The sequence below is a fragment of the Pristis pectinata genome, chromosome 19 (genome assembly GCF_009764475.1).
Source record: "Pristis pectinata isolate sPriPec2 chromosome 19, sPriPec2.1.pri, whole genome shotgun sequence".
NCBI classification, from domain to species: Eukaryota; Metazoa; Chordata; class Chondrichthyes; order Rhinopristiformes; family Pristidae; genus Pristis; species Pristis pectinata.
The window spans coordinates 21119112-21138040 of NC_067423.1; the positions used below are offsets into that span (position 1 = coordinate 21119112).

The 18929-nt window shown below is 38.3% G+C and overlaps 1 protein-coding gene across 3 annotated transcripts in view; it reads left to right on the forward strand.

The window, feature by feature from the left end:
• Nucleotides 1-18929, forward strand: part of LOC127580461 (tyrosine-protein phosphatase non-receptor type 12-like) — a 105534-nt gene that overhangs the window by 59296 nt on the left and 27309 nt on the right. For all 3 annotated transcript variants that reach the window (XM_052033961.1, XM_052033959.1, XM_052033960.1), the window contains exons 8-12: nt 252-394; nt 6987-7053; nt 7995-8072; nt 9489-9578; nt 11610-11695. In XM_052033961.1, the coding sequence (XP_051889921.1) occupies nt 252-394; nt 6987-7053; nt 7995-8072; nt 9489-9578; nt 11610-11695 (464 nt within the window). The remainder of the gene's footprint in view (nt 1-251; nt 395-6986; nt 7054-7994; nt 8073-9488; nt 9579-11609; nt 11696-18929) is intronic.

Consider the following 18929-nt stretch of genomic DNA (forward strand, 5'->3'; position numbering starts at 1 on the left):
TGTTCTTATTGTGCCCTAAAGCAGCTTGCATGCAGTATCCAGTGAGATTTTGTTTCTGCTAAAGTTGGACCCTTGGTGTGCAGATTGTCAGAAGTGTGCTTAGAAGCAGAACAATAGTAACTTAGTAGGAGTTGACAATATATAATTGGTTAATGCTTTTCCTTCATTGGTTGAACTTAAGTGTGCCTGTTGTATTAATAACTTCTGGTGAATTTTAGGAAATTAAACTCTTTAATCTCTTTCTTGTACAGGAATCTCGTAGAATCTATCAGTTTCATTATGTAAACTGGCCTGATCATGACGTTCCTTCTTCATTTGATTCAATTTTGGACATGATCAGTTTGATGCGTGAATATCAAGAGCATGAGGATGTCCCTATTTGCATCCATTGCAGGTATCGAGGAAAACCCCTTTTCTCTTTCTTGCCTCCCCATCACTCAAATTGTACAGAGATAAAAGTTTGAACATGGTACCGTTGTCTGGTTCTAGTTACCTTTGCTCCTTCTGATGTTTAGATATGTGGCCATAAATACCAGAATAAGATGTTATTTGTTGACTTGAACTTTTTTTGAGTGGGACCAATCACCGGTACAAGGTGCTTGCTGTTCCCCATTCTTTTCAATTTTCTGCCTTCAAATCTGGAAAGCCAATTTTTTTGTTTTGACATTTAGAATCATTTAAAAACCTGGATTAGAAAGCATGTCCAGGCAGGAGAAGCTGGGCGAACTTGGTCTCCTCTGGAGTGGCAGAGGCGGAGGGGTGATCTGTTGGAAGTGTATACAATTATGAGGGGCATAGATAGGGTGGACAAGCAATATCTTTTTCCCATTATTGAGAGATCCAATACCAGAGGGCATGCATTTAAGGTGAGAGGGGGTAGGTTCAGAACAGACGAGAGGGGTACTTTTTTTTTAACAGAGAGTGGTGGATGCCTGGAATGTGTTGCCTGATAGGGTGGTGGAGGCAAATTCATTGGGGGCTTTTAAGAGGGGCTTGGATGAGCACATGTATGAGAGGAAAATAGAGGGATATGGGTATCCTGTAGGTAGGAGGGAATAGCAATGTCAGCACAACATTGTGGGCCAAAGGGCCTGTTATGTGCTGTACTGTTCCATGTTCTTAACAACTGAAATGAACAGTTAAACTTTTAAATACTGTGACTTTTTTTTAAAAAAAATTAAAATCAATATTGACTAAAACAATTCAGCACTTCAGTATTTCCTGTAATCTGTCCTTAGTTAAAATTTAATTTACTTATTGACTTGATGTGTCACACTTTGCTTTACTCGTAAACTGGGTTTTTGAGTAAATGTGACAATGTTTTTTGGCACCTTTTCAATCAAGGAAGTATATACCTATGGAAATCTAAAACTTCCTCAGATCGTTGACAGAAAAGCTAAATTTATAAATGTTTATTTACAGCAACATCAAAAATTTTCATAGAACATGAAATGGATCTACAAACTTAATTACATATGTGAACATCTTAAAGAAAATTAATCCACAACTGGTTCTGAACTTACATGAACCAAAATGTGATATAGGTCTTCAGAAACAAGACAAAGCCAAATGGGTTTAGCTTCAAGTGCTTATGGGCATTACAAACTGTTAATTGTGCAATATTTGGAGACTAAAATTAGCCTTGGCAATCCTGAGCTAGAGGAGGTGACAGTCATTCAGTGATTCATGTGTGAATATGTGAAGAATTTATGATAAACCTTGATGTATTCTGGTGTGTGATTTAAATAGCTTACTCACATTCATTATCTAGAATAATGATTACGTCTTTGAGATGTATTGATGCCTATGAAATCATAATCATTACTCAATGATACTCAATATGGGGAAGAAATTGGAGGATAATTAATTAAAATATTTTTATGAAGGTATATCAACCTGTACTTAAAATGGTTTACTGCAGCTAGTTGATTGATTATCTTCACAAAGTTATTGGAGTGGGGAAAAGTAAGTAAAAATGAATGCCCCATGAATTATGGGGAAGATGGAATATATCCTTTTTAATTTTACAGCAGGGCAGGACTGGCCATGTGGGGAAAAATGTGAATGTTCCTTTTGATTTGACATTGCATGTAATAGTATCCTTCATCACCCTTTCTTCCCTCCCTCCCTCTGCAAACCCCCCCCCCCACCCCCCGCACCACCCTATTTTCTATGTTATGTATTGTAGTTAAATATTTGAATGATGGGGGACTGAATAGAACAAAATTATTGTAACAATTAGGTCAGGTATTTGAGTTTTAATTTCCAATATGAAAGCATGTTTTCAAGTATCACCATGAAGTTGGGATAGATCTTCCTTTATTATAAGATTGCTGGTTGCTTTCACCTGGGCCATGCTGCTTCTTGCAGTGTTGCTCTGGGTACAGTTTTCCTCCAGGAACCTGCCTTGTTGTGTATTGCTAAGACCCAGCATAAGTTGTGGATTTTGCTGACTGAAAGATATTGACAACCAGAGAGGCCCTACCCCCACTGGTTCTTAAAGCTGATACTGTTATTGATTTGTTTTTTTTAGTGCGTGGGACGACTTGACTTTAGAGTCATAGAGATGTTCAGCATGGAAATAGGCCTTTTGGCCCAACTTGTCCATGCCAACCAGGGTGCCTTCGTGAACTAGTCTATTTTTCTGCATTTGGCCCATATCACTCTAAACCTCCATGTATCTGTCCAAATGTCTTTTAAACTTTGTAATTGTACCCACCTCTACCACTTCCTTTAGCAGCTTGTTCCATATACGCGCCATCCTCTGGGGGAGAAACTTGCCCTGCTATTTCCCTTTAAATTTTTCCCCTCTCTAACCTTAAACATATGCCCTCTAGTTTTAGATTTCCCTACCCAAGAGACTGTGACCATCTGCCCTTCATGATTTTATAAGCCTCTATAAGATCACCTCTCAGTCTCCTTCGCTGCAGGGAAAAGTCCCAGCCTGTCCAGTCTCTTTCATAACTCGAACACCAGTCCCGACAACATCCTTGTGAAGCTTTTCTGCACCCTCTCCAGTGTAATCACATCCTTCCTAGATGATGGTGACCAGAAACTTGCACATTATTCAGGTACAGTTTCACCAATGTCTTGCATAGCTGTAATGTGATGTCCCATCTCTTGTACTTAATATGATGTCCAATGAAGGCAAGCATGCCAATATGCTGCCGCCTTCGCCTTTTCTACTTGTGTCACCACTTTAAGGGAATTATGTACTTTACGTAATTCCTGATCATTCAGTGTACATCCTGCCCTGGTTTAACTTCCCAAAATGTAACATTTCACATTCCATCTGCCATTTCTTGGTGCTGTGCTGATTATCCCTCGTCAGTCTTTGTCTTTCCAAATGCAGAAATCAGTCTGTCACAAATCGCAATTAGTCATAATCAGTCTGTCAGTTTTCTGACCACTGATGTTAGGCTCACTGGGCAGTAATTCCCTGCCTTGTTCTTGTAGCCATCCTTAAACAAAGGTGCAACATCAGCTACCCACCAAGTCTCCTGGTACCTCACCAATGGCTAAGGATGATGCAAAAAATCTCTGCCAGGGCCACAGCAACTTTTTACCTTGTGCCCCACATCCTAGGATACACTTGGTCAGGTCCCAGGAATTTATCCACCCGTGTGCCTCAAGACTGCTAACACCACCCCTTTACCAGATGTCAATATGTTTCCAGACATCACTATTCTCTTCCCTGAATTCCCTAGCTTCCATGACCTTCTCACGGTGCAGTCAGATGAGAAGTATTCATTTAAGACCTGAACTATGTCGTATGGCTCCATACATAGACAACCACACTGATCCTGAATTAGACCCATTTTCTCCCTTGTTATCCTTTTCCTCTTAACATAATGTTTTGGGGTTCTCCTTTACCTTGTCTGCCAAGGCTATCCTGTGTTCTTTTTTTTGCCCTCCTGATTTCCTTCAGTGTACTCATACATCCCTTGTACTCGGGGGATTCCCTTGATCTCAACTGCCTATAACTTTTTCCTGACCAGAGCCTCAATATCCCTTATCAGCCAGGGTTCCCCAATCCTGCCAGCATTGCCCTTCACACTAACATAAATGTGTTGGTTCTGGACTCTCCCTGTCTCAGTTTTAAAAGCCTCTCACTTGCCACACACCCCTTTACCTGCTTACAGTATCTTCCAGTCAATCTTTGCAAGTTCCTGTCTAATGCCATTTAAATTAGCCTTGTCCCAATTTAGGACTTTAACTTATGGACAAGTCTTATCTTTCTCCATAACTATTTTATAAAACCTAATTGAATTATGGTCACTGGTTCCAAAGTGCTTGCCCAGCCTCACCTCTCCAAGAGGAGGTTGAGTGTTGTCCCCTCTCGAGTAGAGCCATCTACATATTGTTTGAGAGAACTTTTCTGGACCTACTATAAACAAATTCTGCCTCATCTAATCCCTTTGCACTATGATAGTCCCAGTCAATATTAGGGAAGTTAAAATCACCTATTTTTACAATCCTGTTTATTCCTACAGCTTTCTGTGATTTTTTTCCCCCCCCACATATTTTCTCCTCTCATTGCTGATTATGTTCACCCCCTTCATATTTACGACTTCTATCCATATAGCCTCACTGGACATTCCCCCATGAGTATTCTTTTGAAGTACTACCATGATGTTCTCCCTAATCAAAAACACAATTCCTCCTCCCACTTCTAGCATGCCTACAGCATTTGTACCCCAGAACATTGAGCTGCCTGTCCTCAACCATGTTTCTGCAACAGCTGAAATATCACAGTCCCATGTGTCTATCCATGCCTTGAGCCCATCTGCCTAGCCTGTAAAATAAATGCAGTTTAGCATATCAGATTTTCCTCACTCCCTGTCCTGCCCCTACCTGCTGGGAACAAAGTAATAATGTTTAAATGTAAATTCAAATGTTTAAGGTAAATTAACACAATTAAAAACTATTTGAATGAAGAAACATCAGAAAAGGCCATCTTGGGCCTTCGAGCGTCCTCCTTCATTTCTGACCTCTGTCCACATCCCTTGATCCCTCTTGTGTCTAAAATAAAACCTGTCTCCTGAAATATATGTAGTGATTTAGCCTGTAATAGTGAATTCTATGAGATGATCTCCTGCTGAATGAAGAAGTTTCTTCCCATCTAAGTCCTTAATGTCTTGCCCAATATCCTGAAATCATGACCACTGGTTTACACCCACAGTCAGGTAAAACATCCTGTTTGTATCCAGCCTGTGCAATCCTGTAGAATTTTGTATATTTCAATGTGATCTTCCTCATTATTCTAAGCTCCACTGAATGCAAACCAAGTGGATCCACTTTCTCCTGGAATCAATCTGTTGAGCCTTTGTTGCACTCCCTATATGGCAAAAAAAAATTATCTTTAATATAAGGAGATCAGAACTGCACATAATTTCCAGTGTGCTCTCACGAAGGCCCTGTGTAATTGTTATATTTCTTCAGTCATGTATTTCCACACTTACTCAACTTGTCCAAATTGTCTTGAAGCCCTTTTGTGTTCTCCTCAACCCCACCCAGTTGTGTGTCATTAGCAAATTTAGAAATGTTACATTTGCTTGTCTCATCCAAATCATTGTTACATATTGTGAACAGCTGAACTCCAAGCAATGATCTATGCAGTGCTCCACTAGTCACTGCCCACCATGCCAGAAGTCCCATTTATTTCTGCTGTTTCATATCTGGCAACCAGTTTTGAACCCATGCAAGTATATTATCCCCAATCATGTGCTTCAATTTTGCACATCTATGTCAGGCCTTTATCTGAAGCCTTCTGAAACTCCAAATCACAGCCTCTGATTTGCCCTTATCTATTCTACCAGTTATATCCTTAAAATATCCCTGCAGGTTTGCCCAGCACTATTTGCCTTTCATAACTCCTTGTTGACTTCGGAAAATAATCAGCAGATTTAGACAAAGTGTTCTCTCTGCCCAAGCTGTATAATAGACTGTAGCATGTTCTGTAATCTGTTCCTGTCGTCCACCACCTTTCTAACTTCCTGCTTTGTTTTCTCATATTTGTGAATTTCCTTTGAAGTTCAATCACTATATCTCTAAAATCTAAACCCTCTCGTTCTCCCGGTCCTGCTCTGCCGCTCTCCCTCTCGGAGAGAGAGAGTTTAGATTTCTATTTCCATGATTTTGGTTGTCCTGTACTGCTGCCGCAAAACAACAAATTTCACGACGTGTCTGTGATAATAAACCTGACACTGATCTCTCAGGACCAATGGGTGGTAGTATAGAAACAGCTGTTTAAAAACTTGACAACTTGTGATTTTTTTAAGAAAATCATAATGGAAAATAAAACAGATGATCACGATTGCCAGTTGATGAGAAAGTAGTATCATTAATTATATAACCTACCTATATACTGTATATAAAATAGTTCATGCCACAAATATTAAACTTGTTGCTGGAGTGCAGAGGGAAGGGAACAAATGGTGGAAGTGAAGCAATTGCTGAAGATGATCACAATAGGTAGTAACTAGAACCAAATAAAGCTGTCTCATGGAGCCAGATGACAAAAGAAAAATACTGAAAGAACATGTTTGGTCAATTATGTCAAAGGCTACAGGAAGGTTGACAGACCAAAATGTTCTGTCTACCTGTCTTTACCACATTAGCTATTCTTGTTTCATTTGAAGGAAATGCTTTCTCATTCCAAATTATAGCATTTTTGAGGGTAATTTGAGATTTTTTAAACACTCATTGCATAGACTAACAATCTTTTAAGGCATGAGTTTGCATTGAGGTTAAACCCAGGATCTATGGGATACGAGGTCTATAAGCTTAACCCAATAAATTTTAAACTTGAAAGATATAATTACTGATCAGCTAAGAGGTAACATTGAAGTTTCATTACTTGAAGTTAAAGGAAATTCCTGTACATTGGTAATAGAGATGATACTGATGTCAAGGGCAGTGGTCAAAGCAGTTTATGAAAGATGACTGAAATGAGTCATTTCCTGAAATTCTGTATTCTCCCACAGTGCTGGATGTGGAAGAACTGGAGCTATATGTGCAATTGATTATACCTGGAATTTACTAAAAGCTGGGGTGAGTCATCTCTTTTTGCAACTTTCCCCTTAAAGGTAGGAAACTAATTACTCGTCTGAGTAGGAAATGGACAATTTTGAGCTATATTTGGATTGAGGCAAGTCCTTGAACACATTTTGATGTTTAAGGTTCAGTGCATTCTACAAAATATTAATACCCTTACTGACACAACAATTTCATCAAATATTTTCAGGGAGATATTCAACTTAATTTTATTTGGTGTGAATCCAGTAGCATAAAATCTATTTTGATCACCTTTAATATGAAAATATGAAGATTTATAAAATTTAAATTAATGCATTATGGCAACATTTATACTAGGTTCTTTTTAAAAATCCTAATGGTTGAGATTTAAGAATCTCTCAATGTCCTTGGTTGGGGCAAAGTGTAACTATCTAAAGAAGTTGCTAATCTGGCTAAGTAAAGGCACATTTTATTGGCACAAGATAGCAAGTTAGATTCTTCTACTAGTGATTGAAGGCAGCTCTTGGAAGTAAATAAGTTTGCTTTAAGCATTTAAGGAAGTGAATAAATTCTTTCTAATTAATTTGGGGAAAAGACAGCTGTCTGGAGAAGGGGCTTGGATGATACAAGCTTGGATCTACTTTAAGCATTTGTCAGCAAGGTAAAACGTAGATTAATTAGGTTAATGGACTTTTGTAAATTAAATTATGAATTATTGAAGCATTATTGATTTCAATATCAAATTTTCTTTAAAGTTCTTATGAAGTGCTTTGGAATGTTTTACTAGAACAAACTCTCAACTAAAATTTATTAACATAAGGTATTGATTGAATTGCAGTTTGGAGGGTATTTATTTTGTTTGTTTTCATATCCTTATTGCATAAATTATCTGTCCACAATGAAATTATGCATATGAAATTAATTTTAATTATGTTGATTTCAGTTCTCATTTGTGCAAAATATGTGTTCTCTTCTAGAAAATACCTGAAGAATTCAGTGTGTTTAATTTGATACAAGAAATGAGAACACAAAGACATTCTGCAGTCCAAACAAAAGTATGTCTACATGCTTATTTTTGTGCCTTTTATCCCTTGTTTCCCTAAATACCTTTAAGTTGTTTAAGTTTATCAATGAGTTTTCTTTACTGCTAAATTGTTTTATAAGTTGAATCTAATGTTCCATTATAATTTTAAATAAAATGCATTAAAAAGTGCAAATACATTTGTCGAAGTGGTCAAATGCAAGAAAATATTGAATTGTTTAGGCAATCCTGCCCAAGTTTTGTAGGTGGAAAATTAAAATTAGTTGAAAATAAAATGGTGTCATTCCTAAAACTTTCTTGTAATTATAATTTGCTTTTATTCTTAAGGCTTCTGTGTTTTAAGGTTTGCATTATGAGTCCTATCAGTAAACAGACACAAAGATGTTAATGAAAGTTAAACTCAGTTGAATTCAGCAAATCTGGAAAGGCCCTTCATTTTGGAGCAAGTGGCCTCACCATGAAAATTATTTCTAGTAGAGAACGATTATATTTGGCCGTTTCTGCAATAAGCATAAGAGGTACTTGCATCTGGACAACATTGCAGTGAGGCCCAAACGAATCCAGAGATTCCACTCCAGATAATTCAGCACAATAGGTTAACTCTTGAGTGCAGTTTAAAGGTGGTTCTGCTGTGTCAGTGCAACTGTATTTTAGCTGGGGCCTGTTTTGTTTTTGGCATCCTTGGATCACGTAAAAGATCATTTGATACTATTTCAAAGAAGAAAGTGAGACTTCTTAGGACTTGCCCAAAATAATTCACTGACTAATATCACTCCAACTGATGATCATAATATTATTTGTATAAATCATGCTGCATTCAAATTGGCTTCCCCTTTGTTATTATAACAGTGACTACACTTTAAAAATACAAAATTGTAAGAAGGTAACAAATCAAAGTGGGGGTAAGCCTTTCAGCCCCTTGTGCCTGCTCTGCTATTCAATAAGATCATGGCAGATCTCTTACCTCAACAGCACTTTCCAGCAATAAACCTGTATCCCTTCATTCCTTTGAATATCAACAAATTTCTTTATCTGTCTTGAATATACTCAGCAACTGAGCCTTCACAGTCCTCATGACAAGTTGATTTAAAAAAAAGTCTTTATTTACTTCACGTAAATTCCATGAGAGCATATTTTCTTCTGTATCTCAGATTTTTTTGGGTATTGAATTGTGTAAGGGCAAATTTCCGTCACCTAAAAGCTGTAGTATATTATTTTAAAATGATAAGGGACAAAGTGTGTTGGAGCCTGATTTGCTTGATTATGGTTGTAAATTTATTTGGATTTGGCATTATCCTGTAAATCTCACTTTGTTTTATTACACATGCATACAATGTTCCAGGATATTTTGCAAAAACATTCATCTGTCTTTCAGCCTTCATGGTAAATTTTTGAATGCAGATATCAAGGAGTGTCTGTTGCTTTTCAGGAGCAATACGAGCTTGTTCACCGTGCGATAGCTCAACTATTTGAAAAGGAATTGCAGAGGAGTCAATGTGCTGAAAGACTATCTGAAGCGGTATGTATAATCTTTAGAAATATCATTTGATGGAAGGTCTCTGCAAGTAATGCATTTCATTTTCATTCATTGCAATATGTGATTCATCTCTTTTATTATGGGAGTGAAAATTGGTCTCAGCTGGTTTGCTGCCATTATAATTATTGTTTGAAGGACACCAGATTAACTTGTTCAGAAGTTATGTAATTTTTACATGTATTTACGTTGGACTTTGTTGTGAATGGTAGAGACAAATGATCATTTCACCACTTGGAGGAGAAAAACATTGAGGTTATTCATGTTTTTAAAAAAAAAACTGGTAAAATGGTTAGATTCTAAAGTCCTTTTTAAAAAAATTGAAATGCTGTATTGCATGCAGATGGCTGGTTGCTATTTTCCGGAAAGCCTGCTTCCTCTTGCTCATTGAAATGTGGTCACTTACGGTACCTGTGACTTTGACAAATGCTGTTTTTTTTCCAAGTAATGAACCACGAGTAATTAAACATCTGGGAAAAGTAACTCAGTGGCAGGAAATTTGGCCTGCTCTTAATAACATTCATGTTTTTTGGTGTTCCTTTTTAGATGCAAAATTATTTCACCAACTTATCCAAGACATTTTTTGTAACATTTTACAGTTACGTGCAGTTTATTTGGGACTTGAATGATGGCTTTCATATCAATGCAGAGTAGTTCAGACACACTAGGAGTATAACAGTGCAGCTTGGATGACCAGCAATGATATTTACCCTGTACGTTAGACGTATTGTAATTTAATTCAGTTAATGATTGTATATCAAAAATGCCATGTAACTCATTGAATCATAAAGCATAGGAGATCTATTATTAATTTGTTAACTCCTTGAAAGGATTGCCAAATCATCCCTATTCTCCTGTCCCATAGCTCTACATGTTTTTCCTTTTTTTTAGATAAGCATCTTATTTACTTTTGAGTTCTACTATTAAATCTGCTTTTTGCCACACTTTCGGGCAATGAATTCCACAAATTCATTCTACGCATTGAATCACATTATATACTTACCTGATAAATTATCACTGGAAGAGTCCACATGATCTCCAACAATTACTACTTATTAGCAAGAGAACAAAGTACTGTTCTTGTTAAACTGTAATGCAGCCAGATGTATAGCTTGGGTGTACTTGTTGCAGATTACATACTTTAGCTAGGAACCAGTATGTATAACTAATGAATGAAGTGGGATGGGGAGAGTTCTGCATATTGTAACTAATGAGTACATTCATTTGTTAAAAGGCTGCAAAAGTAGTACTGTCATACACAATAACTTTGGTGCAGCATGTAGTAAAAATAGTGTAGTTTGATTTTGGGCACTATAACCAAATGTCTTTTAATATTTGTAGTATTTAGCACTTTAAGTGTATAATTAACATTACCTTTAACTACTTGCACAACTAAATTACATATTATACAATCGTTTAATGCTGTATTGGTTGCAAGTTTGAGTGTTTTTAGTGTTAATTATTTGATAAATTATTTTCTAGTTGTATTCATATTGCAAGACATACAATATATGAAATGGATCAGCTGCTGTCCACACCATACCTTCTGGATAGCTATGATGTTTTATAGATTAGTGATAGTAATAATTTGAACTTCAGAGAACAGAATAATCAAGTTATATATGAGAACAGCCCCTTTAACCATCATGCTTTTCTTGGCTTGGAAAATTTGATTTAATGCTATGCTAAGGAGAGATTCCTGCCTTAATTTTAGATGCATTCATCTGAATTTGCAGATCTGGGAGTATTTGTATAGAAGTTCCCTAACTCTCCACCCTGAATGTCTTTTTACCTTTGCTTAAAACAAAGATGATAAGAATTTTTTTTTGGCTTTTTATCCATTTGCATTAGTATTGTCTGTTCTGTCCTTGTTTACTAGGCTTGGGTTGACATTGTTCCTTTCTTTAGTTTCGGGCTTTGTGTTAATGCACTGTTTGTATTCACCCTTAATTTATTAATATTAATACTTGTATCATTATGATCGTTGTTACTTAAATTTTTTGTCTCTTACAACAGGATGACATTAGTTCTGAAAGTACAACTATTTCCTCAATTCCTGATACTTCTGATTCACCACCACCTAAGCCACCACGAGTACGAAGGTAATTCGTTAATTTTTATGTTTTCTATCAATATAGACCCAGATACAATTTGTCTTGAGCAGTAATAACTAACTGCATTGCAGAATTCCATGAGTTAGGTTTGAGTGATTGTAAAGAGTCATAGAGCAATATGGACCAAGTTTCTCATCTAAGCTTGTCCCATTTGCCTGTGTTTGGCCCATATCCCCCTTTCTTGTCCAAGCACCTTTTAAATGTTGTTCATGTCCCTGCTTCAACCACTTTCTGTGACAGTTCACTCCATATACTGACTACCCTCTGGGTGAAATAGTTGCCCCTCAGGGTTCTATTAAATCTCTCCCCTCTCAACCTAAACCTATGTCCTCTTGTTTTTGAGTTCCCAACCCTGGGAAAAAGACTGCGTTCACCCTATGTACGCCCCTCATGATTTTATACACTTTTATATCATTCCTCCACTCCACCGCTGCCCCCCCCCCCCCCCCCAAAGTCTCCTACACTACAGTGAATAAAGTCCCAACCTGCTTAACTTCTCTCCATAACTCAGTCCCTCGAGTCCCAGCAACATCCTCATAAGTCTCCTCTGCACCATTTCCAGCTTAATGGCATCTTTCCTTTGGCAGGATGACCAAAACTGAACACAGTATTCCAAATGGAACCTCACCTTTGTCTTGTACAATTGTTCATTTGTACCCATGTTTTGACAGACACACCAATTCTAGGGAGGAGATGTGGTTTTTTGAAACTTGGCTAATATTTTTTACAGATCATTTGAACTGACACTAATTGTTGAGTGCATATCTTCAATTTTACCATAACCTGCAATTCTGATTGCACAGTTCCATCCATCACCTGCAAGTGTTAACTTTTGTTTTGGAAAAAAATGACAAGGTGACAACTGTTGAATTCGGTGGTTTTAATGTCATAATATCCCAAAGTGCTTAACAGAAATGAAAGTGTGCAACTTGCCTGCCCCGCGCTTCCCCCCACCCCCCCGCCACTCCATTAGCCTACTCTCTATCATCAGTAAAGTGATGCAAGGGATAACTGAGTTTATCAGGCACCACGTACTTAGTAATGACCTCATCACAGAAGCTCAGTTTGGGTTATGTCAAAATCAACCAGCTCCTGACCCTGTTACGGCCTTTGTTCAAATATGTACAAAAGAGCTGAACTCCAGAGATGAAGTGAGAGCAACTGTCTTTGACATCAAGGCAGCATTTGATCGAGTATGGCCTCATGGAAACCTGGCTAGACTGGAATCAATGGGAATCTGGTGGGAGGGGAGAATCTTCTGCTCTTTAGAGTCATATAACTAGCACAAAAGGTGGTTGGAAGTTAATCACAGCCACAGGATATTGCTGTAAGAGTTTCTCAGTGTAGTGTCTTAGACCTAGCCATCTTTATCCACTTCATCAGTCAGAAGCTTCCAAAGTCAAGTAGGGATGTTTGTTGGTGATTGCAAATGGTGCTGAACATTGTAATGACTTGGATAATGTAGCAGTCCACATCCAAATATAGCATGACCTGGACAATATGCAGCCTGGGGCTGATAGGTGGCAAGTAACATTTGCAGTACACAAGTAACCAGGCAATGTCTGTATCCAACAAGAGACAATCCAGTTATCACCCCCTGACAGTCAATGGCATTACCATCACTGACTCCCCAACTATTAATATTCTGAGGGTTACCATTGACCAGAATCTGAACTGGAGAAGCCATATATACAATATGACTACAAAAGCAAGTCAGAGACTAGGAATCCTGCTGCGAGTAACTTGCCTCCTAACTCCCCAAAGCCTGTCCACCATTTACAAGGCTCAAGTCAGGAATGTGATGGAATACTCTCCACTTGCCTGGATGAGTGCAGCTTCAACAACACTTAAGAAGCTCAACAGCATGCAGGACATAGCAGCCTTCTTAATAGGCATCCCATCCACAACCATTCGCTCACTTCACCGATTCAGCAGTGTGTATCATCTACAGGATGCACTGCAGCAACTTGCCAAAACTCCTTAGACAATACCTTCCAAACCCATGACCACTCCAGCAAAAGCATGGGAACACCACATCTCGAAGTTGCCACCAAGCCACGCAGCATCTTGACTTGGAAATATATTGCTGTTCCTTCATCACCACTGGGTCAAATCCAGAAACTCCCTCCCTGATAATATTGTGGATATACCCATGCCTCAGGGACTACCATGGTTCAAGAAGGCAGTTCACCAATACCACCTTGAGGACAATTAAGGATGGGCAATTAAATGCTGCCTCATCCTGCAAAACCCACGTCCCTTGAGTGGCAAAAAAAAAGTGGAGAGAGGGGAATTGGATTAATGTTGGAATAAATTTGAGGGCCAATCTTTGAGATAGTGTATAGAGTTTTGGGAGTATCCTGAAGTGCAAGGCTAAAGAATTCCAAGCACTGCAGCTTCAAGTTAAGTAGGGATGTTTTCTTGGAGGGGATGAGTCAGTGGGATTCCATCTGCATGACTTGCTATAGATTATTCATAGCTTCCCGAAGGCCCTCTGCTCCTTTTTGCAGGTCACCGTGCCACCCAGCTTTCTATATCCAGGCTTACTAATGATGTAACAGTTCGTCTCCTGTCTAAACAATGGTATAGATTGTGTGCAAATGGTACCCATCACCAGTCGTGTGGCTTCCCACTAGTCACACCCTCCCAACCTGAAAATAAGGTGTTTATTGCCACTCTTTTAACCAATTCTTAGTTCACACCAAAATATTACTACCAATCCCATGTGCCCTAATTTTATTTAATGACCTTTTGTGTGGCAGCTTATGAAAACCTGAAAGATTTTATGACCTTCTGAAAATCCAAGTACATGAGATTTGGTTCCCCTTGTCTATTCTGCTGATTACGATCTCAGAAACTCAACATTTTTACATAATCTTCCCTCCATAAATCCACATTTATGCTGCTTGATCTTGCAGTTATTTTCTAATTGCCCTGTTACCATTTGTTTAATAGATTCCAGCATTTTCCCCACTCTGATGTTAGGTTAACTAGTCTGTTGTTCCCCATTTTCTCTCTCTCTCTCCTTTCTTAAATAAAGGGCTTACATTTGTTACCTTCTGTTCTGTGGCAACTATTCGAGAACCTATAGAATTCTTGGAAGGAAACAACTGGTGCATCCAATATCTCCATTGCTATCTTTTCAAAAACTTTTTCAGGTCATCACAGCCTGAGGATTTATCAGCCTTTAATCCTATTAATTTTTTTAAATGTCTGTTTCCAACAGTAACTCGTTTCTCTTGACCCATTTTTCTGCATTATTTCCTGTGGAGTTTCAGTGTCTCCTGTGAAGACAGACACACAATATTTGTGTAATATCTCCTTTATCAGTCCGTAAAGGGCTCACATTAATTTTTATTTTTAAAGAAGCTTTCTTTTTTTCTTCTTTTGCTAGATCTCAGGTTCTACCCTTATCAGTTTTGTTCTTCAAATATTAGTGGTTGGGGAGATGTAGGTATCTGCAAAGGAGCACAATGGTGTAAGTAATTAGGAAAGCAAATGAAATGTTGGCCTTCATTGCAAGGGGAATGGAGTATAATCATAAGGAAGTCTTGTTGCAACTGTCAGGTCTGGTGAGCCAGCATGTGGAATACGGCATACAGTTTTGGTCTCACTTAAAGAAGGATATTCTTGTTGCCAGTGCAGAGAATGTTCACTAGCTCAAGTCTAGAATAAAAGGAGTTGTCTTTTGAGGAATGATCATGCAGATTGAGATCAAGTCCATAATCTCGAGTTCAGAAGAATAAGAAGGGATCTTGTACTAGGGTTGCTTGATGGGATGGATTCTCAGAAGATAGTTCCCTATTTGTGGGGGGTGGGGTATAGTCTTAGAATAAGGCATTGGACACTTAAAGCTGAAATTTGGATTCATAGCTTGGAGTTTTCTTAATCTTGGGAGTTCTCCATCACAGAAGGTGTTTGATGCTGAATCATTAGTTTTTAAGGCTGAGGTTGGTAGATTTTTGGATTCTAGTGGAAATGAGGGTCTGGATATTGGGCAGGAAAATAGAGTTGAGGACAGAATCATATCAGCATGATTTTATTGAATAATAGAGCAGGTATCCGAAAATCCAAATACATGAGATCTGGTTCTGCTTAGCTATTCCACTGGTTACATTCACAGAAACTCTTAATTTTTTTTTTACATACACCACCCTCTTAGTGAAGAAGAAGGTGTATTGAGTGTGAAACAAGCTGCCAGTGGAAGTGGTAGATGCAGGTTCAATTGTAACATTTAAGAGAAGTTTGGATAGGTACATGAATGGAAGGGGTTTGGAGGGATATGGTCTTGGGTGCAGGTAGAAGGGACTAGGCAGAAGATCAGGTTAGCATGGACTAGATGGGCTGAAGGGCCTGTTTTTGGGCTGTGGTACTCTGACTCTATGTATGTGGAGAAACACCTCACTCCTGCTACTATTAACTTCTTGTGTGCATTTCCCTTCCAAGTATTGAATTTATGCTAGAGCTTAAAATTCTGAACCAAGTGTAAAAGAGAACTGTTATTTTTGTCCTGTCAAGTCTTTGGTTTACCACAGAAGGTCTTCACAGCTAATGAATTGTTTGAGGTTTGATAACTGTTCACTTCATTGATCAACTGATGCTAGTATTTTTGAACTATATGCTAGGTGCAGCTGACTTAAATGGTTTTAATTAATTAAATACAAACCCTTTGTATTAAAGGCATGTCAAATCTTGGACTTTTTATTTCAAATTTTCTCTTCTCTTGAAGGCAATGATATTTGCAGATGTTCTTTCTTAGGCATATCTTTTTTACCTTTGGTAAATCAAAAGTATTGAAGCAGCTATCTAAAAGAAGAGTAATTTGGTAGCTGAACATCAACATTTTCCATTAGGACTTTTCCATTAGGAATTGCTATTGTGATCAGTAGAATATTAGCTAACGTCTCCATTGTTTTTGATATGGGTTGGGTATGCACAAACTGAGAATCAAACTATTCACATTCTACTCTCTAAAACTTGACCATTCTGTCTTTGTCAACTGAGTCATCAAGAGAGCTTATTTCCTTGCAAATTACCCTGTGGGGTGGGGGAAGAGGACAGTGACAATGGTGATAGTGGGGGATAGGGGAGGACAGTGGCAATGGTGATAGTGGGCGGGATCACAGTGACAATGGTGATAGTGGGGGATAGGGGAGGACAGTGGCAATGGTGATAGTGGGGGATAGGGGAGGACAGTGGCAATGGTGATAGTGGGGGATAGGGGAGGACAGTGGCAATGGTGATAGTGGGGGATAGGGGAGGACAGTGGCAATGGTGATGGTGGGGGATAGGGGAGGACAGTGGCAATGGTGATAGTGGGGGATAGGGGAGGACAGTGGCAATGGTGATAGTGGGGGATAGGGGAGGACAGTGGCAATGGTGATAGTGGGGGAGGGCAGGGGAGAAGGAACAGAAAATGCTAGAAATGTTCAGCATCTCAGATATTGCAGCATCCATGGAGCAGAATCAGATTTATTATCACTGACTTGTATGATGTTTTGCGGCAGCAGTACAGTGCGAAGACATTAAAAGACTATAAATTACAAAAACATAGTGCAGTAAAAAAAAAACAGATTTATCACTGCTGTGTTTGTTGGTCACTTGTGATTTTGAACATGCTACTTTTCGAGAACGGTCCAGGTCACAGTTTTCTTTGGCTCCTGACACATTGGCAATGTAGAGGGCCTTTCCCAATACAGGTGGCTACCTGGGCAACAAGGACAGTTTTGACAGTGGTGAGGTTGCACATACTGGCTATCAAACCTAATAAAACCAAATTCAAGTTAATGAATCAGAGAAGTTGGGGTTGAGTTTATTGTCATATGCAGAAGTACAATGAAAATTCTAAAAGTGCAATTTTCATTACCCCTGTATGCACAGGTACAATGAAACCACATTTGTGTACACACTTAGAAACTAATGAAGACATTTAAACTGACAAATCAAATAAATAAAAACAAAATGCTGGAAATACTCATCAGGTCAGGCCATATCTGTGGGAAGAGAAACAGTTAACGTTTCAGGTCAAAGACCTTTCGTCAGAACTGGGAAGGAGACAAAGGCTTGTTAAGCTGCAAGGAGGGAGGGGGATGTCTGCAGGGTAAAACCAGGGTGACCATGGGGATAAACTGCAAATGAACTTATCTGGTCAATGAATGAATGGGAGCAATTGGAGAGTGAGACAGACAAAAGAACATAGAAGTTTGCATTGCTGTATTGCAGTCCGTGAAGATCAAAACTGAGCAATGCAGAAGTTGCATGGCTAAGGGATGGCTCCAGTACAATTTCCAATTTGAAGTGACTCAGTTATGAGTGTATCTGTCATCCATTGTGGATCTCTGATTTGCCATTGTGCTTCAAGCTATTGACTTTTCATTAGAACCAAGAATAGTTGAGGATAAAACCAGCTTTAAAATGCAAAGAAATTTGGAAGGGACAGGAGAAGAAAACAAGAACAAGTTTCTTGTTCCATTAATCAAATAGCTCTGCAAAATACTTTCTGATGTTAAATTGGTATTAACACGTCTTATTGAAAGCATTTTGATAGCTATGTTTTCCGTATGAGTACCTTCAGGCAGTTGCATTGATGAACAGCTTTGGGTTGGTCATTGTGTAATTTTGACAAGCTCTCGGGTGACTTTAATTTTCTGTTTGTTTATCAGCTGAATACACTTAAAATTACTTCTGTATATTGACCACACTTTTGATTTTATAATTGTGTCTAAAGCTACTTAACATCTTTTTCCTCATTCATTTTTTTTCCAGTGTATTAGATACTGAAATATAAATTATCTGATTTTTTTCTTCCCCCCAAAAGTACCAGCTTGTAAATAGCTTCTGTCAACATAGGATGAGAGATTTGACACTTCTGGCCTTCACTAAAGAAGCCAGTAAAGATATTTGCTTTTCCTCAATGGCTATGTTTATTGATGGTCCAAGTGCACAGGACTTCATTTAAAGTTAAAAAAATAGTTAATTCATGTTGTATTTCTGTGGTCTTGAATGCAGCTTTTGTAAGTGGAGTGCATTTAGTGAGTGATCTGTAAATACTGGCAAATTGGTTTCCAAAGAGAAGAGGCTCTGTCTTGGTATTGATAAAGAGAATGTTTTGGAAATTTAACACCTTGATTAGTTGTGATTTTTGACTAAACCTCTGAACAATGTGATAAGTACAAATATTCACATGATTCCAAATTAACAATTAGTATATTACTAAATTACC